The sequence below is a fragment of the Drosophila subpulchrella genome, chromosome 2L, assembly GCF_014743375.2.
Source record: "Drosophila subpulchrella strain 33 F10 #4 breed RU33 chromosome 2L, RU_Dsub_v1.1 Primary Assembly, whole genome shotgun sequence".
Lineage (NCBI taxonomy): Eukaryota > Metazoa > Arthropoda > Insecta > Diptera > Drosophilidae > Drosophila > Drosophila subpulchrella.
Genome location: NC_050610.1, coordinates 20,994,132 through 21,017,735, shown reverse-complemented (window position 1 = coordinate 21,017,735; position 23,604 = coordinate 20,994,132). Strand labels below are relative to the sequence as shown.

The window sequence follows — 23,604 nt, the reverse complement described above, 5'->3', positions numbered from 1 at the left end:
TTATTTAGCACAAACTTTAAAAAAGGATGCGATATTTTAATGACCGGAAACCGATAACTTTTCCCACCGTTCCATTTTTGAAGCTTTTCCCACCATACCAAAATCCTGTATAGCCTATCGATATACTGTTTGTTTGATTGCCGGGCCATAACTAACTATCGGGCATTTCTACTTGTCATCATTGAGCTCAGCGGCATTTATTTCCAAAGTCATGGTAAATTGTTTATTGCAAATAGTTATGATATTTAGTAACAAACTCACCCTTGCCTTTTAGTTTCGCAACCAGTACGATAGCGATGTTACGGTATGGAGTCCGCAGGGACGCCTCCACCAGGTGGAGTACGCAATGGAGGCCGTGAAACTTGGAACCGCAACTGTGGGCCTGAAAAATAGAGAAACCGCTGTGCTCGTTGCCCTGTGCAAGCCCACCTCGGAGCTGTCGGCCACCCAGCGCAAGATAATCCCCATTGACGATCACCTGGGCATTTCCATTGCTGGCATCACGGCGGATGCCCGTGTCCTTAGCCGGTACTTGCGTTCCGAGTGCCTCAACTATAAGCACTCTTACGATTCGACCTATCCGGTCTCCCGACTGATCACGAACCTGGGCAACAAGATGCAGACCACCACTCAGCGCTACGATCGCCGTCCGTATGGCGTGGGTCTGCTGGTCGCCGGCTACGATGAGAAGGGGCCGCATGTCTATCAGGTCACGCCATCGGCGACCTTTTTCAATTGCAAGGCCAATTCGATTGGATCGCGCTCGCAGAGTGCACGCACCTATTTGGAGCGTAACCTGGGCACGTTCTTGGACAGCTCCAACGATGATATCATCTGTCACGGAATTCTAGCCATTCTCGGTACCCTGCCCACAGATGAGCATCAAAGCAAAGAGAACACGGCCCAGTTTGTAAGCTTATTGGACATGGGATGGTGGTCTTAAACAAGACTCTTAACTTTTCACTCTTTCAGAACATCACGGTGGCCATTGTCGGCAAGAATCAGCCATTCAAAATTCTCTCGAGCGAAGAGAACGATAAGTATCTTAAGATGGCCAAGGAGCGCGGTGCCCCCGCTGATCCGCCAAGGAACGACGATGACGACGACCGCCCATCCGCCCCAGACCAACCAGAAGCCGGACCACGCGACCCAGAAGTCCTTGTTGCCACTGAGCAGCGTCCTTAGGTCATTGTTTGGATATAAAATCATCTTAACCTCTAAAAATGTAAGATTGAAGGATACAATAAAATTGTTCTTGCATTTGCATAGATCTTAACACGGAACAGAGCGCTAGTTGCTCATGGATAACTACTTAATTGAGGTGGAAAAATGATTTACAATTTTAATTGTATTTAGATGATTGTAGTAATATGAAATTATCTTAACTATAAAGAAAATGTTTATTTAAAGGGTACATATTTAATGAATTCCCAACACGACAGATTAAGAATTCTTATTAATATACAAATATCAAATAATTAAACAAAAATGTTTTCTAGAGACCACAAAATTTTATTATTTTACATTTTACGTCGCGGTATGTTTCAAATTTCTTATAGGATGGTATATTTTCTTGCTCGTAGAACGGTAACACTGTAGGATTGGACTATTTCAATGCAGGTACGATACTAAAATATATTTCTTTCATAAAAACAGTGTTTATTTAATTTTGTGAATGACAAGTTACAATATAAACACTGTAATAACTTGATAAAAACCAAGGACTTAAACATTTAGTAAAATATTTATTCCTCCACGTTTTAATTTAAATAAATTACATAACAAAAGTGTTAGCAAATTATAGGATAATAATGAAAGTAAACAAAGATTTCCTATGTTAAAATAGTTTGCTATATGTTTTTTATTTGATTAGAGTTGAGAAGAGTATATATTCTTTAATATTTTTTGTTAGTAAGGTCGTTTTCCGATGTGTTCACCCTTGTTTATATTTGGAGGGTTTGTTTTGGATGGTAGAACTACAACCCATAGTTGATCAACAGGTTGAGTACCTGGGTGCTATTACCCTAATACTTTGTAAAGCACTTAATAAAAACTGTATTCCTTAACTTTTAATAACTAAAAATGTCTTGCCTTTTCCAGACAAGATGACTTTGCCCGATCTATTGTCCGGTCTGTCGTCGAATCCCTATTTTGGGGCTGGTTTCGGACTGTTCGGAGTGGGTGCCGCGGCTGCGATACTGCGGAAAGGTCTACAGGGCGGTGTAATCCTGTTCCGAAGACACTGCATGATCACACTTGAGGTACCCTGCCGGGACAAATCCTACCAGTGGCTCTTGAAATGGATCACCATCAGGGGAGCCCGAAAAACGCAGCACCTGAGCGTAGAGACGAACTTTGTGCAGAACGACAATGGTACGATTAAGACCAGCTACGACTTTATACCCAGCATTGGTAAGCATCTGTTCCAGTACAGGGGAAACTGGATTCAGGTGGAGCGAACCAGGGAGCAGCAGACACTGGACCTGCACATGGGCGTTCCCTGGGAATCAGTCACCCTCACAGCCTTCGGAAACAATAAGGCGATTTACTTTGACATTTTGGAAGAGGCAAGGCTCTTGGCTATGGAGGCCACCGAAGGCAAAACAGTGCTGTACACAGCGATGGGTGCGGAATGGCGTCCCTTTGGTCATCCTCGGAGGAGGCGTCCCACCGGATCGGTGGTCCTGGATCGTGGAACGTCTGAGAAAATCATTGCCGACTGCCAGGACTTCATCAAGAGTTCCATGTGGTACACCCAGCGTGGAATTCCCTACCGGAGAGGATACCTTCTCTACGGACCACCGGGTTGTGGCAAGTCCAGCTTCATCACTGCCCTGGCGGGCAAACTGGAGTACAGCGTGTGCCTCTTGAACCTTTCCGAGAGAGGCCTCACCGACGATCGACTCAATCATCTTTTAAATGTAGCCCCCGAGCAAAGTATCATCCTGCTGGAGGACATTGACGCAGCGTTTATATCGCGTGAGGCCACTCCTCAGCAGAAATCCGCTTTCGATGGGCTCAACAGGATAACGTTCAGTGGACTCCTCAACTGTTTGGATGGCGTGGGCTCCACAGAAGCCAGAATTGTCTTCATGACCACAAATTATATAGACCGCCTGGATCCCGCTCTCATTCGACCTGGTAGAATAGATTTAAAGGAGTACATTGGTTATTGCACGCAATATCAATTGGAGGAAATGTTCAAGAACTTCTTTGCCAATAGTGATCCCACAAAAGCGGAGGAGTTTGGGAAGCGCGTAAATTCCTTTGGCCGTTCTGCCAGTCCCGCTCAAATTCAAGGCTTTTTCATGAAACACAAACTATCTTCCCCGCAAACAGTTATCGATTCCTGTGAAGATATCTGGGAGAATGTTTTAGAGGCTAATAAAAAAAATAATTAAATAATTTTTGGTCCTTTAACTTTAATAAGACTGGTGATTTTTCACATTTATAAGTCTAACTGGTTTTTTTAATAGTTAAAACATCTTTTAATTTGACTTTTTTTAAATTCATTTCATTTTTCAATGTCAAATTTTCCTTGCATGTATATTTCCCAATCTAACTCACCTAAAAGAACGCCTTGTTTTATATTATGATTTAATTACATTTTTATAGGTAATTTAAAAATATGAACTATGTTCTAAAATATATGTATATTTTATGTGACATTAAATTTGATTAGTCCTTTGATCTTCTGGGCCTTCCAACCTTGCCTTTCCTTTGACCAAGCGTTCCATTCGAGTTGGCGGGGCCTTTAAGTAATTTGTGCCAATCTTGCTCACACACCAAGCTAGCCCCTAACATAGTATACCTTAATGAAAAGAATTTCAATTGGTTATGCATTGCAAATTACACTTTTTTTGAATATACATACCTATCACCAGGACGCAGACTTGATCCACACTTAGCACAACTAAAGCACCTTAGATGAAATACGCAATTAATTATTTGTTTTTGTTGATTTTGTAAATCGATATTATTTATTCCAGTAAGTGCTTTCGCTACCAGTTCACTCGGGGGTATAGTTTCCCCGCATCCAGAACAAACTCCAGAGCAGCCAAACATGCTGTAAGAAAAGGAATTGCATTATTTTTAGTTAGGTTTGAGTTGGTAATTTAAACGTTTTGTTTCTCTCTTGATACTGGAAATATTTTTTAAACACATTGTGGTTTTGGTGGTATTCTATTTTGGACATTCAGATGTTTTGAGATCTGAAAACTTTAATAAACTTAAGACAAAAAAAGAAGAACGTTATAGTGAAGAGCTGCGACCATAAAATACCTGCTACTTATTGCCCTTTCAGAAAACAAACAGGATATTGGATAACTATATATGAAATCTTTAATCCACAACGATTTCTACTGACTTCTATCAATGATATAAAGTTTATTTACAATTTTGCAAGTGGTCCTCTGCAAACAGCTAAGTTCTTTAGACATGCCTCGTTTAAATTGGCTTTATTAAAGGTTATTTGATAATAGTTTGTGAAAGTTTAATGTTGGGGTTGCGTTTAAGGCAACTCCTCGCTTCAAAGGGTAAAAAGTAGCGTGTATATCATAATCGACTTCAGTGTTCGTTCGCATTCGTACCTGGAATAGTCCTTTTTGCAAAGAATCAGGCCTCGCCTCGTAAAACAGCTGGAACCCACTTCTGCTAGCATAGCTCCACAACAGTGACATTTAAGGCAGCCATTGTGCCAGTATCTGTCTAAAGCGTATAAAAGATATCTATCACTTATTTTATCTGTAAGAAAACGGGAAGACAGGAGTATGTTAATATGGATACAGAAATGTGGTATTCGAAAGATAGATTGGTAAGTAGAGCTCAAGATATCTTACCTCCACAACCACCACACACTTTAATAAGGGAGTTAGAATGAATTAACTGTTGATTATTGAAATCGTTTGAAGATTCGTCCATGAACGATAGCTGAGACGATGAGATATTTGAGTTGGTCTCGACAGTGTCCTTTGTGTGGTTTGAGTTTCTGTAGTCAATTACTATGGGGGCGAAGTTTTCAGGACTAGATGAGTCTTGGTGATGTGCCGCTAGTATATCTCTGTATGAATGGAACGTTGCATTCATTGCAAATAATGTTGATGACTTAAGTCGTAAAAGGCATAGGGGTCCTGTTTATGGTTTAAACCTGAAAGTGGAGAGAGAAGATATGTTATAGAGGGATATAACGTGATACATTTCAGGTAAGCTTACCTTTCGAAGTTGGCTTTAGTTGAGCTTAATGGTGTAAGAACTCCATAACTGCTGTGTTTCTACCATGAACTCAACTCATACGCCACTATCTTTGTAGGAAGTAAATATAAATATCTAAAATGAAATTATTAAAATATATCAGGTTAAATTCTGAAATTGCAAGACTTAAAATCTTATCTTATATTAAAATGATATTTCGGAAACAAGCTATATCAGCTTTAATCCACGATTTTCGGAAGCGGTTAATAACAATATATGATGTTAAATTCTGAAATTGAAAGACTTAAAAGTACATCTATCTTATCATGTTATAATGATATTTCGGAAACAAGCTATTCCATCTTTAACCCACGATTTTCGAAAGCGGTTAATAACAATATAAGATGTTAAATTCTGAAATTGCAAGACTTAAAAGTACATCTATCTTATCATGTTATAATGATATTTCGGAAACAAGCTATTCCAGCTTTAATCCACGATTTTTAGAGGCGGTTAATAAAATATTTATTATATCAATCGATGACAGAACGTGCATTTCACGATGTGGTTAAAGCGAATAGCGATACACAATCAGCCAAAAAGAAGAGGATTATTTTAACTCTTGGAATTCACATCCAAATATTTTTGAAAAATTGCATTATCCACAGCTGTCGTTACATACAAATCAAATTAATTTGCACATACATATATACACAATTAAAACACCCAAATCTGCATACATACATACACATACGCGCAGCGAACGCTTGATATGTACGTATGTGTGTTCGAAACTGCGGTCTTATGCCGATAGATTAATCAATATTTAATTTTGCTAATTTGCCTTGCCCAGCACAGAGATCGACACTTTTCCGGTCAAAACTTTTGTTTTTATATATAAATACCGATTTGCTGTCAATCGAACATTTGATCGAAATTTTGCGTACATATATACTATGCACGCTTTTATTTCACTTAAACACTGGTTTAAACATTTCATTGGTGAACTATTAACACATTTTCCACTTACACACTCATCAATTAATTATTAAGTAGCGACAAATTCTTTGACAACAGCATGAGGAACAGTAAAATCGTTTCGGTTTCAAACACCATTTCTTGTATACGACTTTTACATACAAAACTAATTCATAGATATGAAAGCAAGCAATCCGCAACACAGGGTGCACCGTGCACTTCCACACATTTATCGCTGATTTCACTTATTTGGCCATATATCGGTGGAAAATATCGCATTCAGTGCTGACGTTTCGGACTTTATTCTTTCAGATTCGACAACTTAAGAAATTCTTTACAAGGAGATCAGCAAATTTGTTTTATTTACGAATGGTAAACATATTCTGATTTCTAGCAATGCTCTCAGATAGTTAAAATAACCTGATATTTCCCTAGGTATGCATTGAATCAGCTTCTTTTGTATCACATTTTTCGTTTGTGTGAATTAAAGTGGCTGTCTGAATAGGGCATAGGCATACAAAAAGGTGAAAGAACTTAGTAAATAACAACAGTTTGCATTTGAGATCACAATATTTGTCCAAGCCATTAATGAGATATGATGTTCACACATGTCATCACTCGGGGTACGGTGGGATTTTGTGGAACATGTGAAATATCTGTTCCCACTGACCATAAATGCAATGGAACTGTGTAAAATGGGAACGTCGTTCCACGGGATGGTGTACTGAACAATAGAAAATTCGAAATGTTATATCTTAGCTTAATAAACAAATCCTCATATTTATAATTATTATAGGTTATTATTATAGGTGTGTAGATAAGCGGTCGATAATAGAGGTTACCGACCATAACGAGTCGAATGACTTTTGTTTCTTCTCGTGCTCCGCCGAAACACGGACAGCATTCAACAGCTGCGTAGGGTAAAAATGATTGGCATTGTGCCGACTACTTATGTGTTAATGTATATACTACAGCAACATTCTGTGGTGACTCAGAAATATCTTGATGTTATTATAATATCCAGCAGAATTCCGCCCGAAGAGAATTGAGTCACCACCGTTAAATTTTGAGCATGAGCATGATAAAAAAATATTGGGCAAGCGTAGAAAAGAAACAGTACAGCGGTTCAGTAAAGGGTTGGTAAATAAAGGCAACGTGGTACTATTCAGTGACGTAGGGATGGGTTCAAACCTCCACTTTGCTGAAAATAAAGAAAAGCCTGGGATACGCTACTGATACGAATTATTCCCAAGTAACTAAAATTAGTATGACCGTATTTGTTAAGAACTTTTCGGTAGAACTATAATCAAAACAAAATTAGTATCTAATCAAATTGGGGGAAGGAGAAAATACATACATACGCTTTGTAGGAAACCAAACCCCGGAAATCATTGGGTGACCCCGTCCGTCGCTTTCAATGATGACGCAAAGGCTGCCTTGATAACCCATTATGACCTAGTTAAGCTTTCGAATTTCTATCTAAAAAAAGTGCTATGTAATCATTTACAGCAGTTGCTTTTACATATATAGGCAAATTCAGACAGCTTAGCATTTTCTGCTGTTATATAAAAGTTCAGAACAACGTTGATAACCTTTTTTATTTAAATTGCCTTGGTGACAAGGCTACTGAGCCACACATGGCCCCGCTTCCCAACACATTTATGCTTTCTACTTTCAGCAATTTGGGACTCTTAATATTTTTGTTGATATACCAGTTTTTTTGTTCTTTCCTTATACTGTCAGAGAACGAGTAATCCTAAAAAGCAAATTGTTTGTACAATATGTATGTACATTCTCTCTATCGAATATGAAAGGTTATATTTTAGGGTAAAATAAGCGTATACATTAAATATAAAAGTATTTAAACAAATTGTTTATTCAAATATTGTAATTCTTAATTTAATTTTTCTTGAAAATAACAATTTCTTAAATTAATTATGGATTAAAATATCTATGAAGTTAAATCAATGGAAATTATGCGCCCAGTGCTATTGAACGGCGGAACCGCGGGAAGTGCTTCAAACGTACTACTCTCAGTAGTTTGAGTTATTGGGCTCTTTTCCGAATTAGCCGAATGAGCGTACCAGTCTGTGAGTGTGGCCAACTTCTTAGAAAATGTGCAATTTTCTTGATTGTATTCTTTTCTGTGTCCTTGAGAATCAGAAAAAGTATTCGATGTACTCAGGGAACTAACCAATGAATGATTTGCTATCGAGTTAACGGTGCAGCGACTAATTACCGAGTTAGCTTTAAAATTTGAAAAAATGTATAAAGACTGTTGTAGGGGCTTAACCGAATTATCTACTACAGATTCTGTCTCAGGAGGACATTTGCTTGGCTCAATGGATCGCCTGCTGGACTTTCTGTTGTTATGCGTAAGTTTTATTATAGTAAGTGCATCCGAACCCAGTCTTTTAGGCGAGCGCATTGTTTCCCCTTGTTGCTCATCGTCGTCAGAGGAGCATAAGTCAATTGTATCAACAACTACTTCCTTAGTAGGTGAAATCCTCCAATGCGAATTAAGCGAATTGTGGCGCGTTAGTCTTATATTAAGTTTTGTATTTGCAGTGTGATTTTGCTCTTCCATTATATGCTCCGATATTTTTTTCAATCTGACTGAAATTGGACGGCATTGCTTAATCAACGGAGAGTTCAAAAACAAAAAGTTTTCAGTAGTGTCCCTGCGTTTAACAAATTGACGTCGCGGAAAGGAATATATATGGTAATTATGTTCATGCGACTTCTTAAATGTGCAATGCACGGTAGTGTTTGATTTTTTCTCAAAATACTTTTGCCTGGTATTTGATTTGATGATAAGTGGCGTGTAACAAAATCGATCCAGGCGTTCCTGTCTTTCGGAGACATATTCCTTAGATATTGTTTGTTTTGTCGACTTTAATAGTTGCTGTCCTGCAGGTGATGATATTGGGATAAACGAACATCTACTAAATGAATGAACTGTTCGATTCCTCCGTGATGGTAGACGCCTCTTTCTATTTGTAGTTTCCGTTGATGTTTCCTCATGAAATGAATATGTTTTCTGTTTTTCTTTAGATGAACTGTTATCAGTGAATTTGGATTGCAGGCAAAAGTTTGAAAGAAAAGCGTTGCGCAGTTCAATATCTTCGTTTTTCCCCTCGCATTTGTTTTCTGGCTCGGGAGAATCACAAAGTATAACATCATCCTCCATGCAACAAATGTTTTCGTGTTCCTGAAACGCAGAAATTACATACAATTAGGCTTTCGTTTATATCAAGGTTTAGTGGATGTTAAAAATGTATTCAACTTACCAGTATAGCTTCTTTAGAATACAGTTCAGCATCACAGTTGTCGCATAGATAAATATCAAAAGGGGGTGGCTCAACCATCATATGTTGTACGTTTTCGCTAATCGAACTGTTATTCTTTTGCAGCAACAAGCACTTTCTATTTTTTTGTTGTCTATCATATGACTGAAACATAACCAAAATATTCGATGCAAATTATTTGAGTAGGAACAAATAACTCAAAGCCTAGCTAATAGAAAGCCAAATGAAAAGATGGAATGTACTTACCATGTTTTCATTTCGAAATGTAACCAGCAATTTGTTGTTTCTTCTGTCATACAATGAAGTCGTTGAGTTATAATTGTTTATGAATCTCAAGCTCGCGTGTTCATATGCAGCTAAATCATTACAAAATCTTAATAAAAATAAGCTTTTGTGAAATTGATAGCAGATAACCACAATTTCTTTCATTTTTTCCATCCAGTTCTATAAAAACGATAAAATTTAGCATAAGGCAATGGTTTTTATTCAATATGACGTAGGTATAACAATCTAATATTAATCATTTGCAACATTTTCTTACCCCAACAAATGCTTTCGGCTTTTTCAGCGGGATCTCGAATGGTGCGTTTTCGGGCCACCATTCTGGCTCACTGCAATCTACTTTCTTTGGTAAATTAATATGTCCTAAAGAGCACTGCACCATGAACGGAATAAAATTTTCTAACTGGGACTCCGTTATTTTTTCTAGGGATGTTGGATATCCATTCGCAAACAAAAGCGGCAGGTTGGATATCATGTTGTGTTGAGCTTTATCCTTTTCATCCATTGTCACTAAAAGTATATTAAGAAATATAAAAGATCAGTTTCACTTTCAACTAAATATATTTAAATGCGATATTATCAAGGCTTTACCAAAATATATGGAATGGTAACCTGTTAGTTATGAAACTGTTACTTCCTAAAAAGCCCTCACTGCATCATTAAACAGGTTTTCGAAGTATATACATGGGTATATAAACCATTGTTGGGATAAACCACAAAGTATAATACTTCTTTTGTGATTAACATGTAACAAAAAAAAGATATTACTTATCTGACTGACGTTTGGACACATCGACGGCCCGCAAGTGGGAAAGTCATTACAGACATAGACGCATAGACTGCCAGACTGCCCTATTGTTGTAATGTTGCCTTTCCTATTATACTACTTGTAAAGAGTGAAGGCGAACTGAGTAGAACACTTTCAAAAAAACCTTTCTTTTTTTGTTTTTATAAAGAACAATAGAATTTGAAAGTAAAATTTAACTATATACTGCAACATCTACTCTATCAAGAGTTACAGTGACCCGAGAGATTGTTTTTGTTTTATCTTTATGACCAAAAATAGCAAAAACATGTACACTCATTTTTTTGTATCCCCGTTTTCGGCAATGTTTTGTTGCTAAATAGTGTACTCACATTCACTCAGGTACTGAATAAAAAGGGTGTTTTTCGAGTATAGTCATTTACTGTACTGTGAAAGAAAAGGTTTATTCAGCACTAAGCGCTCTCTTCGCTTGGTTCACACTAGTAAAACTATTTTTTGTTCTAGTAGTGCAGTACTTCACAGGGATGAAAATAACCACACGTGTTGCGTTTTCTCAGAGTAAGAGATCTCTGTATGAAGGGCGACCACTGGAGTCATTGAGAGAATGGTAAACTTAACTTGAGAACACAATAGTCCCTTCAGTTCACCTTGGGTGACATGTCATCAGGCAGCAGAAACGGCGCAGCGTAAAAGACTCCTGACGAACACTGTCGGGCAAGAAAGAGAAACAGATATTTGTAGATTTTCCTCTCTTTCTTTGACTTATTTGCCTTTAATCGGCGCTCGCAGTCAGAACTCGGTGCTTCTGTTAATCTCTTTTCTTTCTTATATACCTTTTGTGTATCGAAAATATATTTAAAACATATTTATTTTCAGTATTTTTAATCGATAGTCCGAACGACCCTGACAATTGTTTTCGCAAGGCAATCCAATACATTCTAGAACCTGTCGGGAATCGTAAACGCCCAAATCCGAAAGAAAATTCAAAGTACAAGCACTTTGAATATTTACTGTACATGTTACAAAGTACCCGCGACTCTTAAAAAGTTATTGAATGATCATCCAATCATCAACAATTTAATTAAAAAATTAACGAACTTTTATTAAGTGATACTTGTTTTATACCCGTTTCTCGTAGAGTAAAAGAGTATATTGTTTGTGTAGAAAAGTATGCAACAGTTAGAAGAAAGCGTTTCTGACCATAAAATGTATATATGTATGTTCGTGATCAGGTTTACTATCCCAGACAATCTAGTCATGTCCATCTTTACCTATGATCGCAGAGATCTCGAACACTATACAAACAACAAAGTTGAGATTAAGCATGCAGATTCTAGAGATTCTTGAGCTGTGCGAGTTTGTTTCAGCAATGTACCAGGCCCACTCTAAGGCCCAAAAACTGCTCAAACTTGTGACGCTCACGGTTTTAATGACAGAATACAAGTTTTAGCTTAGATGTATTGGTTTCATCAGTACCTATCGGTTGACCTAAAAAAAATCGATACGCCCACTCTAACGCCCACAAGCTGCCCAACACTGTGGCGCCCAGTTTTGATGCTAAATTTTAACTGAATGTATTGGTCTCGAAATACCTATCCCACAGTTTCGGGCGGCTTGTGGGCGTGGCAAAATTTTTTGGCGCCCACAGTTTTCTTGTCAATACCTATCGATTGACCTAAAAAAAAGTTTCTACGTCCACTCCAACGCCCATAACGCTTAAATCTGTCTACCGCCCACATAACCATATATTGAGATAGCGGGTAAGAGGTGCCTTACAATCCCGCATTGCTGCTTGTAAATCGCTATCTCCCATTTGGTCCCCTTAGCTGAGTAACGGGTATCTTAACGCCGAACGGAAAATTAAGTGTTTTGATATTTCGCTTAATCATTCTAAGCGGACTTTTGCTCTATGCTCTCTACCTAAAAGCTTCCTGTTTATTCTCATGTTGCGAAATTTGCATAGGGAACGAACAAGGGGTGGGAAAAAGTGGAGTCTTCATTACTTGTTTGTTATTTTTTGGTATATTTCGTATTTGTTTGCCTATCGTCGCCGATTCATCAGAACCTGAGAAGAACTCGAGTAGAGATGGGACTTTTTCAGGCACAACTCAGCGTGACACGAAAAAATTATATTTTTTACATCATTTTTTTCTTTCTGGTGTGCTTGAGAAAACGCGCTTATTAATGAATTATGGTTTAATAAATAATGGTGTCCTTTTTCTGTGCTGATTTTGAGACGAATGAGCACGAACGTGGGACCGTGCACATCTTTAGACCCGAATTATAGAGTAACCGTAAACGTTATTTTGCAGTACTTGGGTACTCGATTGAGTTTAAAAGCGCTTTAAGAAAACCAATTCTTTTTCCAGCAATCCATGAAGCATCGACTCGTATAAATAAAATGATAGGAAAATCGAAAGGAAAAGGAATCGAAATAAAAGTATAATTTACCTGAATTTCTCGTATCCTTATTAGTAACTAATCAACACAATGTTAGTGGAACACCAAAACACCGCTGCAAGAAACTACATGTCCCAGTATACTTTTTTCAGAAGAACGAAAAACGGCCACACTGAAAACAAGGCAATCGATAACCACAAGATTGTCTAAGGCAAAAATCGATTATTGAACAAAAATGTTTTTTTTATTTAACTGGCGAAAAAATGTTTGATTTGATAACGAGTTAATCAGCATTTTCTAGCCTGAAAATGTTACAAGGCAATACGTGTTAAATATTACTTTCCTCGCTTTTCACTAGCATCAACTCGTATAAATAAAATAATAGAAGAAATCGAAATATAAGTATAAACTACAGTCCCAATATACTTTTTTTCAGAAGAACCAACGAAAAAACGGCCACACTGAAAACAAGGCAATCGATAGCCACAAGATTGTGCAGATCCACACATATTTGCCCAAGGAAAAAAATCGATTAAGCAAAAATGTTTTTTTTTTATTTTACTTGCGAAAAAATGTTGTTTGATTTGAAAACGAGTTAATCAGCATTTTCTAGCCTGAGAATGTTATAAGGCAATACGTCTTAAATATTACATTCCTCCCTTTTTACTAGCAAATAAAAGTATAATTTACCTTAATTTTTCGTATCCTGGAACATCAAAACACCGCTGCAAGAAACTACAGTCCCAATATACTTTTTTCAGAAGAACCAACGAAAAAACGGCCACACTGAAAACAAGGCAATCGATAACCACAAGATAGTGCAGATCCACATATATTTGCCCAAGGCAAAAATCGATTATAGGGCGAAAATTGTTTTTTTTTTATTTAACTGGCGAAAAATGTCGCTTTATTTGAAAACGAGTTAATCAGCTTTTTCTAGCCTAAGAATGTTATAAGGGAATATGGCTTAAGTATTATCTGCCTTCCTTTTCACTAGCAACAACTCGTATAAATAAAATAATAGAATAAATCGAAATAAATGTATAATTTACCTGAATTTCTCCTATCCTTTTAAGCAACTAATCAACAAAATGTCCCAGTATACTTTTTTCAGAAGAACCAACGAAAAAACGGCCACACTGACAACAAGCCAATCGATAATCACAAGACTGTGCAGATCCACACATATTTGCCCAAGGCATAAATCGATTATCAAAAGAAAAAAATTTTTTTTTTACTAAACTGGCGAAAAAATGTTTGATTTGAAAACGAGTTAATCAGCATTTTCTAGCCTGAGAATGTTATGGGGAATATGGCTTAGGTATTACTTTCCTCCCTTTCCACTAGCTTTGCAAAGAATTTCGCAGCAGGCGTTGCCACCTTGCGTTAGAACGAAATCAAGTGGTTACGCCTCCCGATTTCATTAAATGAACAGGAATTGGATTGTTCCCACTTACATCCATGTTTATGCAAGAATACGAACTGGTGGAAAAAACAAATTGTGGCTGGCCACAGACTTTATATTGGGTTTGACTTGGTAGAGGGGGTAGTCCGAAAACTTTGTTTCTAACTGCAGATTTCTTTGCTGAAAAACCACGAATGGCTCTCATATGTGTACATCTAGCTGCACACACACACACAAACGCACATATGTATACCAAGAAAACTAGAATAACTTCGCGAAGAGTTTCTAATGCCTAACTTCTAATAATTACACATTTAAACACATATGCATTTACATTTGGCTAATTCTACATAAACACAAATAATCATATGTTAAATTGATGTTTCATATGCTCTGGTATAAATATCCCACCTGATTTAGACGAGTGTATGTAATACACGCAGCAAAAATGGCAATATTATGCACCGTTTAAATTATAAAATTAATATAAAATCACTTATTTATTATTTAATTTAACTGAATGCCAAAGAGCTACATTTCGACACGAAATATTTAATGCAAGACATTAAACTCGATGCACTGGAATGCCCACAGCTCTCTGCATATACATATCACAAAACTAAACCAATAGAAAGCAGTCTCGAGAACCAATCAATGTGTAACCTTATCAGTACGCACCAAAAATTCGCAATGATTAACAAAACGCAAGACACGGAGATCCACAATCACAAATTTGATAACATAGTTACAATACACAACACTTTCTTCGTAAAAAATTAATTTGTTGTAGCTGCTATCGAATAGTCGGAGTGAGAACTGACTGGAAAATGACGAAAACAATTGACAAATATCAGGCCGCAATCAAATTGAAACGCGGAATTGGAACAAAATCCCGTTTCCATTGTCACATCGTCCCCCGAAGGAGTTCTTTTTTTGTTATAAAAAGGCGAAAACCGAGTGTCAGCTTTGGGAAAGAGAGCGTGAGGCAAATAGCCAGCTAACGATTTTCCTTGGAATCTTTTTTTTACCGCGGTACTCAGATGATCTATGAAAAATCCATTAAAAATACCAGATTTCCCTAATTAAATTGGTAATGTTGTACTAATAAAAGTATCTTTTTAGCAAAACTCGTCTCCAACGAGATCCCCCCTATTGGGGAATCGCTAGAATCCACCACCGACATCTACTTGGCAGCTAAAGTGGTGATGGAACACGCGCTGACGGAAGAGGTACCTGAGGAATTATATTCCTTCGTAGGTCGCTCCATTTATGTTAGATTTTAGAATATTAATATGGTGAGGAGAAGGGAGACCGCACGCTGAGGGAAAGCTGTAGCAACCATCACCAGCCATTGCCAGGATGTCGTTTCCAATTCGTTTTCTACTTCCAACTTAAGGCCCATGTTGGCATATTGGGAACCGAATCTAAGCAGCATGGGTCGGGATGCTATTAAGGTGGAGAAGTAAATGGGGCAGTTTCTGTGGGAAGAGAATAGATTAACTACTAATTTACATAAATAAAAACATGCGTTGAACATACCAATTATTTTTATTTTTTGTTTATACACCAGCCGATTGATTCGTTTACCGTTTGTCAACAAACCCAGCTGATTCGCAGTAAGACCATGCTACATACGAACCATATTGACTTGTTATTCTGTTCCCAGCTCGGCCGCCTAGAATTTGCTTGGTTTTTAAACTTCATATTGCATAATATGTGCACTAGCCCTACTAAAACTTCTGTTCTGAAAGACTTCATATTGCCAAGTGTAAGCGCCTTCTTCGAAATTATCGATTTTTCTTGTTAGTTGGCCTGCGCAATGTCAATAAAGTCTTTTGACAAAAGAATTTCAAGTTCTACCTCATATTGATTTATGAGTCTTAGCGGTTACATATTACACAATTATATTAGCCGCACCGTTTAACGGATGGTTGGATGGTGTTGCCGTTCCGTTTTGCTGAGAAGTCCTAGAACGTTTTGTGCGTACCTAGTTACAGTTAATATTAATTTAAAGTATAGTGTACGGTCTGAAATTGTGCCTTTTAGTATAAAATGCCAGAATTTTCGACTTTTGGTTTGTTTATAATTTCACAATAAAAATATTTCTCAGCCAGATGCGTACTCAGAAAGTGGGTTAGGAACTCCCGCAGCCAGCTATTTGTATGTAGACTTTTAGTTGGATATGCTTTAAAATAGGTGTTAAACTATTGTCTTATGGTACAGTTCACAAAGCTAAAATACCCCTTAGTTTATATTGTAATAAACAACTGCTGTCAACGTCAGCTGTTATCGGATGGTGGATGAGAACACATCCGAGTTTCATATTTGTCGAAAATCCCAACTATCTCAGGCGGATAGACTCTGTGGGAAGAAGTTATACAAAAGTCAGTTTTCAATGACTGAAATTTCTACTGACGCTGCAGTGTAGATAAGAAAATGTGCCAAAATGTAATGTTGCAAAATAATAGAAACAAAATAATTCTTTTGTTTATTGTATGCCATTCCACTGTTCCTAGAAAAATAAAAACACGATTAACTTAATATCGATATGTCTTTATTTTATTGCTTGCAAAAAGAGTTATCGTATTATTCTGCCAATTCAATTGTGCAACGTGTTTGAGCATCGCAAAGAACAAAAGACTTAACTTAAAATGAAGGTAGAGGCACTGGATAAATTCTGGACTGACAAGAGTCGCTATGATGTTGCCGAAAAGCGTTTCTACGAGGGCCCCCAGAAGGTAAAATAATCCACCAATCGTGTGCAGCTATAAGTACATAAGTACATAAAAAGATTTCACGTGGCCGGCAAAGGAATTCGGAATGGTTTTGGCAATTGCTTGCGAATATATAAACATACATGTATACAAACATATACTATTTAGAATGCGAGGACGCCAAAACACACATGTTTTTAACTTAAGTACATCTGTACAATGATCTATAAAAAGGTGCCTATAGGTAGTACTTGAAATTCCCGTGTTCATATTGTACATAAGTATATTCGTGTAACTGTATGTAACAGGTGAACCATGATCAATGTGATAAATAAGTCTATTTAAAACAACAAAACAGTCCAATAACCACGGAAAACATACAGTTTAGTAATATTTTTGGTATTCTGAATGAGTTGCAAAATTTTTACTGGTAGAGATCAACAAACTACTTTTTCTAATTTTGCCTAGACAACTATATATATTTAACAAAATGGAAAGAATTGCAATTGCTTCGTGTATATATTTTCAAAAAAGGCAAATTGTTCAGCTGATAAGAAAGCCACCTATCAATCTGTCATCAATCTAGCTTATTTTTCAACATGGCAACAAGCTTAAAGTAGATTCTGTAAATTGCTATCCCACTGGAAATACAAAGTTTATGTATTTATTAGCAATTTGTAAATTCGTAGTAAAATACCCGATACACCAAATCTCAGACCACGCATGTAATCAATGGTGTTGTCTTATTTTTAAAGGTAACTGATCGCAGCCACTACAGCCCTTTAGTAAGCGAAATCGCAAAGGCTAGGGAACACATACAGAACTCGCTGGAAAAGGTAATTATTGCTGTGATATTTCCTCCCTTTTATTTTCTTCGAGCCGATATTTATTTCGTAATCCGTCAGTCTGTATCTAAACTTTGGTTAAATCGTATTCTTAGGCTTCTTTTGTTTATTTAAAACCCACGAAAAATTCTAAAATATTTTTATTATTTGTGTGTACTTGAAATCCTATTATTATTTCCCTATTATTTTTTAATAACCCTATATTATGTATTTGCAGATTGATGGAGTTACCTTGGACGATGGCTCAAAGTCCGAGCTTGCCAGCCGACTGTCTCAATTGGAAAGTGACAACAAGGAGTTGAAAGCCGAGGTTTCCACTTTGAACCAACTGTTAGATGCTATAGTAAAACGCTTAGACAATTTGAACTTGACCAACGGAGAGTCCAAGAAGCCCGTAGCGGAACCGAAGAAAGCGGAAGCAAACAACAAAGACGACGACGATGATGTCGATCTTTTCGGTTCGGAAAGCGAAGAGGAGGAGGAGGAGGCAGCCCGCATAAGGGAGGAAAGACTGGCCGCTTATGCCGCCAAGAAGGCCAAGAAAGTTCAAATTATTGCCAAGTCAAACATCATCCTGGATGTGAAGCCCTGGGACGATGAAACCGATCTTAAAGTCATGGAGACCGAAATCCGCAAGATAACACAGGACGGTCTACTGTGGGGAGCTTCCAAATTTGTCCCAGTTGCCTTCGGCATCCAGAAACTCAGCATCTCATGCGTGGTTGAGGACGATAAGGTTTCCATCGACTGGCTGACTGAGGAGATCGAAAAACTGGAGGACTTTGTCCAAAGTGTTGACATTGCTGCATTCAACAAAATCTAAAGAGTATACGTATATTTTTTTAATTCAGATTCGGATTTACCTCATTACAAATGTTTTTGGGAGTCATTTAAATAAATATTTTGATAAAACATGGATGGATGGACATGATGGATTTTTATGGGGTGTAATAAGCTGTAATAATGAAGGAAGAAACCATTTTTTTTTTTTGAAAATAAAAATGTTTACTGAAGTCATGTATTCGCCACTATTTTTGGTTGTAATGTATAACATGTGTAAAAAAATAAACATTACTTATAAACTTAAAATTTCGGTTCACAGCTAAGTTAGACATTATTTTTAATGTTTAAACTGAGGGACTAGTTTCATAAGGCTCTACAAATTATAAATAGTCAATAATTAATTTAACCGTCTAAAGCATAACTTCATTTTCGGATTTCGATGAGGTTTTTCGTACCGCTTCACAGCTGCCTGGAGAAGATCGAAGCGTTGTCATTGCTGTGCTAGTTGGGGCATATGATTTGGTTAAACCAAGGCGATTTCTAGTCGATGTAGTGCTGGGGCTTGACTGCAAACCTACAAATTATAAAAATATATATACATTATACATTTGATATGCTAATAAAATTAGCTAACAGAACTTACCAAACTTTACCAAAATCTCATTATAAATTCTCCGTTTAAAAACAAAGATGATAAAAACAAATATTCCAAGAAGCACATTGAACGAATCACTGATGGTCCAGAAAAATGTTGTTTTATGATCATAAAACACAATGCTCACTAATTCCAAAAGCCAAGTGATGCCCATAACAAAGCACAGTTTTGTGTTCATAACAAATCTGGTTTTGTCCTGAAAGAATCGCCTTTTCAGTACTGGCTTATCACTGTTTAAGCTCTGCATCTTGTATATTTCGTTTTTCACTTTGTTGCAATACTTCATTGTAAGAAGAAACAGGACCAAATTGAATATAAAAAGAATTCCAACTGGTCCCGAAAAGAATAACAAGCTAGCTGATCCAAAAGAATCATCTGAAAATACAAAAGTAAATGTTTTTAAAGGTTTTATATTATAAATATAATAATCTTACATGTAAACCAGCAACGACCGTGTCCAAAATTAGGTCGAACTACATCCGGTAAGATATCGGATTTTGTAAATGCTATAGTTATTGTCGTTAGGAGAGTTGGTAATCCCCAACCATAACAAGAATACCAAATAAATTGTCTTCTCAGGTCACTTTTTTCGCAGCTTTTGATTTTTGTTGATCTGAAAATTAACAAAGAACCATATAGGGGTATAATAAAATGTAAGTTATAACATTGTTCTTACCCGAAAGTTTTCCATATGTCAAAGGAAGTAATATTCATCCAAGAAAAAGCAGCCATTAAGCAAAAATACACGAAAAATCCTAAAAAAAAAAAAAAAAAAAAAAAAAAAATTAATTGTTAGACTGAATTTGCTATATTATATGATGTAATCCTTATTTTTTACAAGACTGAGAACTTAAATTTTTAATACTTTAATATCATTTAAAATTCTTTAATTTTCATCCAAGGCTGGGAAACAGCTAACCAATATTCAAGAGTTCAAGAGTATGTGAAACAATAAATGTGTTTATTGATTTCTTGCCTTTATGAGACAATTACTTTGGGTCCCAGGTCCCAGCACGACTTAAGTAATTACCTAATTGCTTATTTGCTATTTTACTGACCAGAGAAGAAACAGATGTCGTCATTCGAGGTGGGCTTCAACTGGCCCAAGGCAATTCCTAGATATGCCAAAAATAAACTGCTTACAAGACAAATAAGAATTTTTCCAGGAAGATTTCGAAGTTTGGCAATTGATATATAAACAATCAAAGTGAGTGCGTAAAAGCAACAAGATATGAGAAGTCCAATGGGATACATTTTGAAGCGAATGCGGTCATTGCCCACTACCTTTGTATCAAAACAAAGAAATGTGTAAAGCTGCTCTGAAAGAAACGAAGGCAAATAATTAAGAATTTAATATACTTAACCAAAAATAGTAAATTTTATTTAAGTAGGAAGGAGTTTACCTTTTGATTGGGTCTGACCCTTTCCACACAATACTGATTAATTGCATACATTTTCGAAGTATTGTGAATAATAAGTGATCCATTGGAAGCACTAATTGTATGCGCATCATCTGGAAAATTATCCGGATCCAAACGAAATTTTTGGCATTGCAGGCCATGAACCAATCCAAAATCTGAAAAATACCATATACAGGGTTGCAATGATAACGATATTTTTACGAAATTGACCTAACCCAACAAAAATCGCGTGTCATTGATAGCACCTTTCAATTTTTGATTAACACGATAAGAAACTTTGACAAAAATAATTATTATGACCAAGCTGACAATGAGTCGTTAGACATGACGTATGGCAATAAATTGCTTCAAGTAATTGTAGATATTCCGTAGATACCTTTGTTTTGGTACTTAAAGATAATTGTTTATACTCATAATATATGTTATTCATTGGAAAAGCAGGGGATCAGACAAATGGAAGCCATCAAATCGTATCGTATAGATTTCTTATTAATTTTATTTCTCCATTAAATTTAAGAACCTAATGGGCAATTATTATTTCCGGTTTAATCACATAAACCGATACAGTGAGAACTATAAGAAGGGTATTTAAAGAATTAGCCAACATACCAGATGGTTTTGAGAAATTTGCGTTTATATTGAGGTTCTGGAAACCCTCGAACTTCATTTGGGTTCCATCATTCTTGCAGTAGGTACTGGTATTTCCCTTTGCATACATTTCACCTTCGGCACAGCATCGTCTAATGCACGGAATTTTTTGGCAAATTTTGGATTCCTGACATGCTCGAACAAGATATTTTTGATCCGAAACTTTTCTTCGCTCCAAAGCATACGAGTCATAAATGGCTTCGATGCAAAACTTAGATACTGGCAAACTATTAGATCCATCTCTCCAAACCAAGGAATTGTTATTGAATCGCACTTTTTCCGAGGACACCGTATATTCCACCAGAGCCTTGTTCTCCGAACAGTTTAAGGCGTTATCAAAAAATATAATTGGACTGCTGATGATAGAAGTATAAACAAAGAAATCGTTTGCGCCAAGTATGCATGTATTATTTTCGGAAACGTAAATAAATCCCTGTGGGCAGCACTTGTTTACAAATCCAACACTTTGAGACGGCACATTCTTTTCAAATTCACAAGATAAAACGATGAGACGTTTGTTTAATAGCCCAATGCATGAGTTATTTCGTAGATACAAGGTACTCTCACTTAGTTCACTTAGATTTAGGCTCGTAAAGTTTTTGCACTTTGATAGCTGGAATTGATTGCTTGACTCATTGGGTGCCTCCAATCCAAGGCCTTTTGGGGCTATCATTTTGCCTATCACTTGGGTTAGATCCGGAAACTCTTTGAGGTTTCTTTCGGCGGAAGCACACTCGAATATTTCCGAATTATCCGATCCGAGATATTTAAATAGTACCGAATTTGGGCCGCAACATATTTGAACGGCAAACACTTTTGAAATGCCACTTAAAATCAGGCACACTAAACTTAGTCCGACGATCATTGTTTACGCCTTGGATTTGATTCTCAATGACCAATTTCTCAGCTTGTGTAATGTTTGTATCTTTTCTTAGAACGGACTTTTCATATCTTATCATCGAATCGTTATCGGGCAATAGCAATATAAACTTCGAACCGCATGCAGTTGGCGGATTTAACGAACTGAAGTCTTCACCATTCCTTCGCGAGCAAATGCGAATGTTTATGGGTAAACATTTGGTCTACACGCACACAGTGCTAGAAATCGATGTATATAAGGAACACATTTATGGATTCGTAAGCTTGTGCAAATAAGTTATACCCCCTGGAGTGTTTTAACACTTAGCATGGTGGGTGCACATGGCAAATGGCGATATATTTATTTAGGTACGTTATAATATATCTACACATTTCAATTGATTGCTTTGTATACTAGTTTCTTACGACAAGACATACGGACCTGTTCTTGTTTTTATTTTGTAAAGCTTACCGGGCAAACTTTTATTAAGTAAGTTCATTTTTTAGAAAGAAAGGAGGTATTAGCCTTAATAAGACTTTGTGTAAAGGAACCATAAATGTACCGTAGGCGAAAGTGTAGAAAGTTACTTGCTTCCTTTTTTTTAATATTCTATAAATGTATAGGGTTTATTTTTAAGGAGCTCTTCTGCTTAAAGTTTAACTTTCTTTGGATTAATTTTAATTTATTGGGGCAAGAATTGCAGTCAGTAATTAATGTTTAGTAGTATTCATTAATTATGCAGTGCTATTTTAATAAATTTGTTCTGAAATATCTTGTCGATGTCTGCAATAGAAATTTATTGCCATAAGCTGTTCTTAACAAAACCTTGAGTTCTTTCTGCATACTAATGTAATTATCTGTCGGCGACCTGCTAACTTTTTAAAAAGCAATCTGTCAAATTCAGCTTTAAAATGCCATTTTTTCTTGATAAGGCTTCTGAAATCAGTTGTCTATTTACCGGTATCTTGAGTCATCGAGTGATAACAGTGTGTTATTATTTTGCCTCAGCTGTTTTGGCATTGTTTACGATAGTGAAGTGCGTCCTCATCTTCTTCTGCCATGCAGGTGATTTCCATAGTTTATGGACATTCTAATCGATAAAGTCGTTAAGTTTTGAAAAAATAAAACCTTTTTATTTTATCGAGGTGTTTTCCACATTCCGACGAACTGAAAATCTACTATAAAACTAAAGAAAGAAATAAAATAATTAGACCATAACATACTCTTTTTTTTTGCATCTTGTTCCTTTTTCACTATTAAGCTTAAGACCTGCCCCAATTTCTTTGTTGTTGCCTTATACTAACATTATTCTCAATGAGACACGCTCAGGTGTCAAGTCAGCTGTTCTTG

General features: G+C 36.6%; 6 protein-coding genes across 11 annotated transcripts; 3 read left to right on the top strand and 3 right to left on the bottom strand.

Annotated features, from left to right (window-relative positions):
* The first annotated feature begins 66 nt into the window (after positions 1–66).
* LOC119546127 (proteasome subunit alpha type-1) lies at positions 67–1,283 on the top strand. Its single transcript, XM_037852223.1, has 3 exons — positions 67–214; positions 275–910; positions 973–1,283. Exons 1-3 carry the CDS (start codon positions 212–214, stop codon positions 1,183–1,185), a joined length of 852 nt encoding a protein of 283 aa, XP_037708151.1. The 5' UTR covers positions 67–211; the 3' UTR covers positions 1,186–1,283.
* Positions 1,284–1,585: 302 nt separating this feature from the next.
* On the top strand, positions 1,586–3,405 carry LOC119547996 (mitochondrial chaperone BCS1). Of its 2 annotated transcripts, none has more exons than XM_037855053.1 (2): positions 1,586–1,620; positions 2,101–3,405. In XM_037855053.1, exon 2 carries the CDS (start codon positions 2,106–2,108, stop codon positions 3,399–3,401), a length of 1,296 nt encoding a protein of 431 aa, XP_037710981.1. In that variant the 5' UTR covers positions 1,586–1,620; positions 2,101–2,105; the 3' UTR covers positions 3,402–3,405. The 2 variants fall into 2 exon arrangements, with proteins under 2 accessions (XP_037710981.1, XP_037710982.1); XM_037855054.1 differs by lacking the exon at positions 1,586–1,620 and adding an exon at positions 1,882–2,000.
* Positions 3,406–3,590: 185 nt separating this feature from the next.
* On the bottom strand, positions 3,591–6,376 carry LOC119547997 (LIM domain transcription factor LMO4.2). Its single transcript, XM_037855056.1, has 6 exons — positions 6,221–6,376; positions 5,212–5,325; positions 4,839–5,146; positions 4,590–4,743; positions 3,875–4,066; positions 3,591–3,811 (listed from the first exon to the last, which is right to left on the bottom strand). The coding sequence occupies exons 3-6, from the start codon at positions 5,083–5,085 to the stop codon at positions 3,679–3,681; spliced, it is 726 nt and encodes a 241-aa protein (XP_037710984.1). The 5' UTR covers positions 5,086–5,146; positions 5,212–5,325; positions 6,221–6,376; the 3' UTR covers positions 3,591–3,678.
* Positions 6,377–8,041: 1,665 nt separating this feature from the next.
* On the bottom strand, positions 8,042–16,010 carry LOC119546242. 3 transcript variants are annotated; one of them, XM_037852391.1, is made up of 6 exons: positions 15,869–16,010; positions 14,741–15,807; positions 10,018–10,268; positions 9,723–9,920; positions 9,459–9,620; positions 8,042–9,379 (listed from the first exon to the last, which is right to left on the bottom strand). In XM_037852391.1, the coding sequence occupies exons 3-6, from the start codon at positions 10,261–10,263 to the stop codon at positions 8,120–8,122; spliced, it is 1,866 nt and encodes a 621-aa protein (XP_037708319.1). In that variant the 5' UTR covers positions 10,264–10,268; positions 14,741–15,807; positions 15,869–16,010; the 3' UTR covers positions 8,042–8,119. The 3 variants fall into 3 exon arrangements, with proteins under 3 accessions (XP_037708319.1, XP_037708318.1, XP_037708320.1); XM_037852390.1 differs by having other exon boundaries at positions 15,008–15,807; positions 15,869–16,009; XM_037852392.1 differs by lacking the exons at positions 14,741–15,807; positions 15,869–16,010 and adding an exon at positions 12,976–13,101.
* Positions 16,011–16,905: 895 nt separating this feature from the next.
* On the top strand, positions 16,906–18,806 carry LOC119546243 (probable elongation factor 1-delta). Of its 2 annotated transcripts, XM_037852393.1 has the most exons (3): positions 16,907–17,067; positions 17,799–17,879; positions 18,106–18,806. In XM_037852393.1, exons 1-3 carry the CDS (start codon positions 16,981–16,983, stop codon positions 18,709–18,711), a joined length of 774 nt encoding a protein of 257 aa, XP_037708321.1. In that variant the 5' UTR covers positions 16,907–16,980; the 3' UTR covers positions 18,712–18,806. The 2 variants fall into 2 exon arrangements, with proteins under 2 accessions (XP_037708322.1, XP_037708321.1); XM_037852394.1 differs by lacking the exon at positions 17,799–17,879 and having other exon boundaries at positions 16,906–17,067.
* Positions 18,807–18,919: 113 nt separating this feature from the next.
* LOC119546241 (probable G-protein coupled receptor Mth-like 3) lies at positions 18,920–22,556 on the bottom strand. Of its 2 annotated transcripts, XM_037852387.1 has the most exons (7): positions 21,357–22,556; positions 20,730–20,902; positions 20,385–20,640; positions 20,003–20,081; positions 19,761–19,939; positions 19,315–19,701; positions 18,920–19,245 (listed from the first exon to the last, which is right to left on the bottom strand). In XM_037852387.1, the coding sequence occupies exons 1-7, from the start codon at positions 22,258–22,260 to the stop codon at positions 19,082–19,084; spliced, it is 2,142 nt and encodes a 713-aa protein (XP_037708315.1). In that variant the 5' UTR covers positions 22,261–22,556; the 3' UTR covers positions 18,920–19,081. The 2 variants fall into 2 exon arrangements, with proteins under 2 accessions (XP_037708315.1, XP_037708317.1); XM_037852389.1 differs by lacking the exons at positions 18,920–19,245; positions 19,315–19,701; positions 19,761–19,939; positions 20,003–20,081 and having other exon boundaries at positions 20,484–20,645.
* Between the last annotated feature and the right edge of the window lie 1,048 nt (positions 22,557–23,604).